Source organism: Polistes fuscatus, unplaced genomic scaffold, assembly GCF_010416935.1.
Source record: "Polistes fuscatus isolate 324 unplaced genomic scaffold, CU_Pfus_HIC Scaffold3, whole genome shotgun sequence".
Classification (NCBI taxonomy): Eukaryota; Metazoa; Arthropoda; class Insecta; order Hymenoptera; family Vespidae; genus Polistes; species Polistes fuscatus.
Genome location: NW_025113107.1, coordinates 12,002,065 through 12,011,365, shown reverse-complemented (window position 1 = coordinate 12,011,365; position 9,301 = coordinate 12,002,065). Strand labels below are relative to the sequence as shown.

At 25.5% G+C, this 9,301-nt stretch overlaps 2 protein-coding genes across 2 annotated transcripts; both read right to left on the bottom strand.

The window, feature by feature from the left end:
* Nucleotides 1-1,172: 1,172 nt before the first annotated feature.
* LOC122519390 (acyl-CoA Delta-9 desaturase-like) lies at nt 1,173-4,287 on the bottom strand. Its single transcript, XM_043638795.1, has 5 exons — nt 4,143-4,287; nt 3,473-3,603; nt 3,208-3,410; nt 2,494-2,679; nt 1,173-1,482 (listed from the first exon to the last, which is right to left on the bottom strand). The coding sequence occupies exons 1-5, from the start codon at nt 4,285-4,287 to the stop codon at nt 1,173-1,175; spliced, it is 975 nt and encodes a 324-aa protein (XP_043494730.1).
* Nucleotides 4,288-5,850: 1,563 nt separating this feature from the next.
* LOC122519853 (acyl-CoA Delta-9 desaturase-like) lies at nt 5,851-9,296 on the bottom strand. The gene is made up of 5 exons (XM_043639604.1): nt 8,923-9,296; nt 7,543-7,673; nt 6,846-7,051; nt 6,310-6,495; nt 5,851-6,218 (listed from the first exon to the last, which is right to left on the bottom strand). Exons 1-5 carry the CDS (start codon nt 9,218-9,220, stop codon nt 5,900-5,902), a joined length of 1,140 nt encoding a protein of 379 aa, XP_043495539.1. The 5' UTR covers nt 9,221-9,296; the 3' UTR covers nt 5,851-5,899.
* Nucleotides 9,297-9,301: the final 5 nt, after the last annotated feature.

Sequence of the window (9,301 nt, the reverse complement as noted above, 5' to 3'; positions counted from 1 at the left end):
GTCGAAAACAAAGAAAGTAGTTGTACTATTGTTATAATAATACCGCATGATCAATTCCGTGATCTCTCAAAAATTTTTGATACACTTCCTCAACTATTAATTAATTTTAGTTATTAAGAATAAATTATAATAAAACTGGGCGAAGCCATTGCGCAACATTATATTTTATTTCTATCTGGGTATAGATTATTATTATTATTATTATTATTATTATTATTATTATTATTATTATTTTAAGCATTTCCTATAAAATTCCGTATCTATCTCTCTCAAACTCACTCTTACTCTTACTCAGGAACAACGTTATGTTAAAAGAATATAAATATATTAATATACATTTTGTTAATACCAATCGCCCTAACGCGATATCTTTAAATTATTCTATACATATATTTCGATATTTATATGTCATATCAAACTGAAAAAAATGCTAATATTAATTAATGGTAAGATAATATAACACACGTATCGAACAAATTAAATAAATTATCGTTATTTTTTTTTTTTTTTAATCGAAATTGTGATAAAGTATCAAAGATACCATTCATAAATAATAATAATCTAAAATGAAAGTATATATATATATATATAGAGTTGAATAAAAGGTATATTTATTTCTTCCCTATAAACAACGTGCATGTTCCTTTTTTTTTTCTTATCAGAATTAAAATAAAATTGCATTTGTTGAACGAGTTGAACAAGTAGATAAAGTAGAAAACACAAGGACATCGTTGACTTATTTGAAAGTAGATTCAAAGTATTAAAAGTAAGAAGAAACCTTCCTTACCAATGCCATTGATTTACATAATCGTAGTCTAAGAATATCATTGATTAATATTATTGTAAATATAAAAAACGTAACGCTTTATATATTGATTGATCTTTTTTAAAAAGTATTTAAATAACGTTATCTTTGAAAAATTTACACTTTATAAGCATTAACATTGCTCTAATTCGGTTTATTTAATAATTATTTGTACCATTTTTTTTGTTCAATATTTTATTTCATTCTTTTTTCCTTTTTATACTTTTATCTCCATTTTTAATTTTATATTTAACTAATATACAAAAACACATTAAAAATGATATATTTTTAATTAAAATATGATTTAATTATATTTTGCATATATATATATGTAAATTATATTATAAAATACACATTAATTTACATATTAATGCTTATAACGAAGACTTTTTTTTAAAGCATTAGCGTCGCTTTGTTTTTTCAATTCTAATAAGTTATCTTCCCACGATGTCTCCTTATTTACAAATTTTAAAAGTGCAACTCTGATATCATCGTCCGATATGGTTTTAGGTAAATACAAAAGATTCATTTCCTGTAGAATTTTAATCATTATTATAGTCAAACCTTTATTGTATGAGCCAAATTCTGTACTTTTCCAATCCCAAGGTAAAAGATAATGATAATTCATCCAATAAGTTTTGTTCAAGAAGAACATCGAATTGTCCTCAATTGGAAAACTGAAACACATCGAAAAAAAATAAATATTTTTATTTTATTTATTATTTTACTTAAAATGTATCAAAAATACGTGATAAAATTTTCAAGAATAAATTCCTCATACGTAGAAAAGAAAAACAAGTTCTGTCAACATGAATCAGAAAATACATCATTTCAAAGTTACGAGACTTACAAGCATAATCTCAATGTACTCTAGTTATTTTTGTGCAAAAATTGTGATTATTATAACTCTGTTGATATTAGCCTATGAAATGAAATATTCAAAATGTGCCTACCTTTTAGCAGTATACAGTTCCATCGGTTTATTTAATTCCAAACAGGTTTCGAAATAATCGTAATTATGGTAATTTATTTGCTGGTATTGTAAATATTCAATTAAAAAAAAATATTTTCAAGACATTGTTATATATTTGAATATTATATAATTAGTGTTAAATATATTTCATTACAGCAAATAAAATATATGTCATTGAAATATACTGATTGAGATCATGCTTGATAGTCTAATAAATTTCTGAAATTATTTCTTGACCAATGTTGATTTAACGAAGACAACCATTCTAAGCACTTTCTAAGAAGATAAACAGTTATGTATTATTGACAAAAAAATAATAAAAAATGACTACCATAACTGATATAACTTAGAAACAAGGTCAACAAATAGCATCTACGTTTATCAAAACATTTGAAATTATTTTTGCTTTTTTTTCTAATTCCTGAAGTAAGTTTCACATTTTATTCTACATCCTGTATATAATCATTTTTATTATAAAACAGCTAGAAAAAGATAAAGATATCATAATCCTAATGTTCGAAAGTTCAACGTGTAATATCCGAGATATTACAAGATGGAGAACTTTCTAAGTAGCGAGACGATTTACAGGTTAACGAGTACTTAAATTCAACTACTACGTATACCATCGTAATCGATCATAACGGTACCATGACTCTTTGGCATATTGAAAAAAAGAATGTAAAATAATCGAATAATATAAAAAATAGTCATTAACCTATCGTTTGGTTTAAGACCCCAAACCAAAATGGCGCTGTTCACCATCTTTGATACGTTGCTCATTATAACTAATCGTAGAAATCCCATAACAAAAATAGAATTTAAGATGGTCTCGTTCCAATATATTATAGGGATGTAGATAGGAATGAATAACGTTATTACTGCGAACAAAATCCAGTAGAACCTAAAAAGAAAAATTAATTTTTTTAACAGCAATTACATACATGTATCGATGACTACTACAGTGGACTGATAAGGGTTCTATGGGGTTGAAAAGCTATGAGTATTAAGCTTTTCTATATCGCGTTAGTTATTCAATTTATAATATAAATAATTGTGACATAAAAAAGTAATCATAAAATCAATAGAAAAAGTTTCTTGATTTTTAGTCCACCGTCAAAATTATCGATATAATCATCATAGTTTAATAATAAGTAATACACCGGATGTTCAATATATATTATATGCGTTATAAATTTTTATCTCGAAAACCCATCGACATTTTTTGAAAAAAAAAAAAATTGTTTACACAATAGTAAAATAATTTTAAACATTCAAAAATAAATTTTGATTTGTTTTCCCCGATATGCGTTCTTCAGATAAACATTTGTCTGATTAATGTTTTTTTAATTTTGTTTTATTTTTAAACATCCGGCATATGAAATATTGAGAAAAAAAAAACAATACAAATAATATAAGTATTTCTTCATACTGTTTTTGTAAACAAATTAATGGTTCCTCTATGTCTCGCATATCTATGTACTTTTGTAATTCTTCCTGGCTGTAAGGTGAATCTAAAAGGTGACTTCGAAAATAACTATATAAAAATCCTTTATGAGTTAGATAAGGATCTTTATCAGTCTTGTAAAATTTGTGATGCAACCTATGATAGAAAACCCAATCGTACAAGGGACCCTACAAAAAGGAAATATTGGTAATTACTTTTATACTTTTTTTTTGTTCCTATTGAAACTCACCACACCGGCAAGAGTAAATGCTAGGAGGAACAAATATTTAAGAGTGTCGTCAACTTCAAATGCTCGGTGTGCAAAATATCTATGTGCACCTATGGTCACTCCCATATAACTAACCGATATGAGAAAAATAACTGAAATCATTAATGTTCATTATTTTTTTACAAATATTATTTCACACACACGTATATAGAATGATTTTTAAATAAATGACTATACTTTTAAGGATTAAATTCTATGTACTTTATACTATTAGTACAAAAAACGTCATATTAGAATATAGAATGAGGCACCTAACTGTATTCACCTAAATGTCTACTTTGTTGATGCTCCATATATAAGTAAAAACAGATATAAACATTTATTTTAGTACGATAATTAAATAATACAAATATGTAAGATAATTAATGACAGTAAATATTTATAAATTATTATATAAATGTTTATTATAATTTTCAATGTAAAAGTAATTAGAATAATTTATATATATATATTATATATATATATATATATATATATATATATTAATAATTATATAATTATTATATTATTATTATCAGTTAATGTAATTATTTCTATATTTCTTATTGTTTGTTTTTAATAATTGAACTGAAATAAATCTCATCAGTTATTTTTTCGTAATTAAAAAAGAATGATTATGAAAGAATAATACCAAATAGCACTGTCATCCATTTCGCTTCGAAAAACATTAGCCAAAGTCCATAAACACCGAAAAAGTGAAAATGAATAAACCATAGCACTAAACCATTATTTGAAGTATGCATTCTTGAAACGTCTATTTCTTCAGATACTGACATTGATCAATGAAAAATTAAAAAAAAACAAATATATATTAAATTAACAATAATTTTAATTGAAAGATTTATTAATAAAAACGCGTATATTTTTACTATATTTTTTATATATTATATTATATATACTTTATTATATTTATAACTTTTTTATTTTACGATAATAAAATAATCGTTTAGTTTTTGTTTTAATAGGAAAAAAAGACAAGTCAAATATATTGAAGCAAATTGCAATCCGTATTTCTATAATCGTCCGAAGTAACGTAAGTTCTGCGGCAAACTGAATCGAAATAAATTCAACGGAAGTGCTAATGTTCAATAAATATTGTATAACAGGAAGATAACTTCCTTCATTTTAAAATCGCTTTGTAATCTAACGCATAAAATACTTCCCAAGAAAAGTCTCTTCTTTATTCTCGCGTCATCACTGAATGAGTATAAATCGTATTTATTTAAATATATTATAATTATTATACTATACGTTATATTGATTTGTATTAGCATTTGACTTTTATGATAATTTAATCAGTACAAATACAATGAGTTGACATTATGCAATACTTAAATGAATAATATTAAATGTATCGATTACTTGTACTTTAACAAAAGTTTTAAAATCAAAATCGTGAATTGAAGTATTATCAAATACTAAAAGTCAATTTTTTAACTGTGATAAAGGGTTAATTTAAAGATTCATTTTGAGAACAAATTTTATACTTCCCTTAAGTACCACAAATCTTATTTCAGCTTCAAATCAAATTTTTTGTATAATTCTTTATATTATTTACGTAAGATGGTAAACAATAAATTGGAGTGAATGAAATGAAAATAATTTTTTGTGTAAACATTTGTTAATCAAAATCCACACATTAAGTTATTCGATTGTATCTGCAATTAACTACTACTACTACTACAGTATTATTCATGCATATAATGACCCGAATAGTCAAATAAGAATTATTAAGAAAAATTAGCTACCGTAAAAATTTATTGATTCAAAATTCAAATTGTTTTTTTCCATAACTTCTTTGTCGAACTAATGATCTTTTTAGAAAAATTCATCAGAATAATATTCTTTTTTTATTTCTATTTCCAGACGCATAACGATACTATTAAAAATAATACAATAAACTTAATTGACATTAATAATCCAAAATCTATACCTAAAAAAAAAGAAAAGAAAGAAATCAATGAAGATCATTTAAAAATTGGAGATAATTGGTCTTCATCATTTTTTATTTTTTTTGGCCTCATTGTTGCATTATTGTATTTATTTGTACGAAATTACATTTTAGTTAGACTTTTAATTAACGACGCAATTCTCTTGTTATATTCTGGCTTTGTAATATTTTTATACATATATAATATGATATATATATATAAATTTAAAATAATTCTAATTTTTCTAGAAAATATAAAAGAGACGGCAGGATAATAAATACGACGACAAGATTTCATTCAGTTGTAATTTTTAACGTCGACGTATTTTAGGATTATCATCATCATTATCATTATCATTATTATTATTATTATTATTATTATTATTATTATTATTATTATTATTATTATAATTATAATTATTATTATTAATATTATAACAAAGGAACTAATAATGTATTTATAAAACTTTTTTATAATCCATCGTTTCTAATTCTTGTAGATCTTCTTTAGGTATGTCGGCATCACCATAACCCCATACATGACTACCATCACCGGATTTGTTCGCCCTTCGTCGTACCATTTCCGGTGAAACGTATTTTAAATCATAGGCCCAACCAATGCGAGCGAATGCGTCGATGAATCCGGTAGTTATATTGAAAGAATAATCACCTAATTCACCAGTTTTGTAATCCCATGGAAAAACGTGATGATAATTGTGCCATCCTTCACCTAGTGCTGCTATGGAAACTGCTATGTTTTCGACAGGTGAGATGTTCCTAAAAATTAATATCATTCATTTAATTTCATATTTGAACAAAATTAAATATAATAAAATACATTTAAAAAATAATTAAATAATTAACTTACTTGTCGTAAGGTTTCTGACCCCACATATGTGCAACACTGTTAACGAAGAAAGCTATATTGAGCGTTATGCAAAATCGAAAATTAAAACTGATCCAGAAAGATGTCCACAATGATTCAGACCAGAAATAATATGGTACGACAACTGGTAATCCAATTGCCAAAAGTGCGAATAGAGGTATGTACAATCTAAATTAACAAACAAACAAATAAACAAGTTATAAATAATTATATCAATAAAATAAAAATATAATATTATTCTATTGTTTAAGAAAATTTCAAAACTCTATAATAATATTTATCTATTTATATATATATATATATATATATATAGTAACTATTATACTATTAATATAATATTATTATATATTGTATTACTATTATATATACTATTATAATACTATTATACATAATATTACTACAATATCTATTTATATAGTATTTTTCAATGGTAATAATTATATTTAAAAAAAATAGTCAATTATATATTTGTTTTTCTTAATGTTATTCAAGTAACCTCGATTTGTAAATGTTTATACCTCTTTTGCCACATGACTATTGAGTCTGCTTCAAGATCACTCATATCGACGACTTTACGTTTAGCTACTACATCAGGATGGGGCGTAGTAAAAAGCCACCCTACATGTGCGAAGAAAAAACCTCTTTTCGCGTTATGTGGATCTGCATCGGTTTCACTGTATTTATGGTGCACCCTGTGGTCCAATGCCCACGCCCAAACGTGTTTCTACAATTGAAAACTTATATTAGAAACGAGCAACCAATTAAAATGTAACAGAGGGAAAAAAAAAATAAAAATGGATAGAGAATTGTATAAAAAAAAAATAAGTAGACACACGCGTATATTATATTTATTAACACACTATCGGCGGGTCAGGTATTAATACCTTTTATGCAGAATATACAATAAGTGTTAATAAAACACTTACCAATGCTTGTTTTTTTTCATTGTCACTAATTTTTAGGCAGGAATGATGTTTTTGGTAGTTTTTCGTAAAGCCTGACCAGTGTTTAGTCCTAAATTTATTAATTTTTCTTAAAAATTAATAATTTTATGGAATGTGCTATTTTCATTAATTTTCGCCCGTTATACGTGTAAGTCAAGCTCATAATGTTACCCGCCGATAGTGTGTTTATTTTTTGATAAACTTCAATATATTAATATATGAAGGAATAGAATAAAAATTTTGGTTGTACAATATATATACGTATACATACTTGACCGGTTATTGTAAAAAGGAAAACTAGAAGTAATCGTAATGGCCATTTGGCTTTGTACGCCCTGTGAGACCATAATCTATGAGCTCCAGCTGTTATGCCAAAACCGGAAGTATATATCACTATGAAAGCTAGAAAAACAGAAAAAAAGTATCGTCATTAAAAAAATTAATTAATTATAACGAATAAAAGAAATTAAAACGGGGGAAGAAAAAACAAAAACATTTTTCTGAAATATAGAAATAATTGAATTTTTATAAAGTTCTATATTATTTATATATATATATATTAACGAGAGCATATCTTTTTTCGTCATTCGAATAATTAACGTTAAAACGATGGGAATCTTAAGTTTTATCAAGTACAAATTTTGCTAACTGAGGTAAATTTTATTTTTTAATAAAGATCATCACGCGATACGTAAGGAAGATTAATTTGATGAACTCAAATGCCGTATTTATTCGCAGAATTCAACGAAAAAGATAATCGGGGAAGCAATATAAGGCACTATGATTCATTTTATCACTTTTTCTTATCTCTTACCACAACCTCTCTCTCTCTTTCTCTCTCTCTCTCTCTCTCTCTCGTTTACTATTACATTTGCTATCGCTAGCACATAATATATATCTCATCGATAATATTATATATCTACATAATATACATTTATCATTTTTTGTCTTTTTTAACTTATTATCTTTCACTTTCTTTCACTTAACAATTTTTACTTTTATATTACAATATTTCTTCAATTAGTATAATGTCTATCAATCTACTATATTCGTTATCGTCTCTCTGACACACATAACATATAGATAATAATATTATACGTGGACAAATTGAAAAAGTTTAGAACCTAACTTAATAATTGGAAACAATTTTTTTTAGCGTGGCTCGAAACTTTTCAACCAAAACCTTCCTGTGTGCGTTTTCCTTATTTTATTAAATTATATTTTCTTTTATTATTACATTCTTTTTTGCCTTCCCCCTTCTATGTTTCTCCGTTTATTAATTATTTCTTCCGTAAAATTTGACTATCTTTCAATAACGTGAAAATTCTTATTTTTTTTTTGTTTTCTATTAACCCTTTGAGTGCTGATACTTAATTACTAATAACATTTAATCATAAATTATATTTAATAATTAAAGTTATTGTTTATCTTATATAATTTTTTCATGTGACAAAATTAATAACAATAATCAATACGCAAAACAACGTTACATTATTTGCATTTATATCGACAAATACGTATATGCATCAATAGCCCACGATGGACGCATATATGCGTCCATAACACTCAAAGGGTTAAATAATCACGAAAATAATATTATTTTAATAACAAAAATAAAAATCCCCGTATAAAAGATTTAAACGTGACTTACCCCACAATGACGTTAAAAGTTTGGCTTGCGTGAACATGAGATAGAAACCATAAAGGCAACCACCATGAATGAATATTTGTGCGGAAAGATCCAACCATTTGATCCTTGGTACGTATTCAACCCTATCACTCGAAGATAAATTCTTCGTAGAAGATGTATGATTTTCTTTGACCCCGTTAATCCTTGATTCTTTCTTTTCCATTTTTTTTATTGCAAGAGGATCCATTTCTTCTTCGTAAGCAACCTTTTCATTGACGGCACACCTCATAGTCAATACTCTTGCCTTATCAGGACACATATCTAATAATTTTTCTTTCTTATTTCTTTTTTCTTTTATTTATCTTTCTTCCTCCTCCTATCTCTTTATTTTCTTCCTCTC

Excerpts from the sequence above, each read along its gene's own strand:
- LOC122519390 (XM_043638795.1), bottom strand. The coding sequence starts at position 4,287 with ATGTCAGTATCTGAAGAAATAGACGTTTCAAGAATGCATACTTCAAAT. Across the intron at positions 3,604-4,142 it reads ATGGATGACAGTGCTATTTG|TTATTTTTCTCATATCGGTT; the intron begins GTATTATTCTTT and ends TAATGATTTCAG. Across the intron at positions 1,483-2,493 it reads GGTCTTAAACCAAACGATAG|TTTTCCAATTGAGGACAATT; the intron begins GTTAATGACTAT and ends GATGTGTTTCAG.
- LOC122519853 (XM_043639604.1), bottom strand. The coding sequence starts at position 9,220 with ATGTGTCCTGATAAGGCAAGAGTATTGACTATGAGGTGTGCCGTCAAT. Across the intron at positions 7,052-7,542 it reads TTTTTACAATAACCGGTCAA|AAACACGTTTGGGCGTGGGC; the intron begins GTATGTATACGT and ends TTTCAATTGTAG. Across the intron at positions 6,219-6,309 it reads GGTCAGAAACCTTACGACAA|GAACATCTCACCTGTCGAAA; the intron begins GTAAGTTAATTA and ends ATTAATTTTTAG.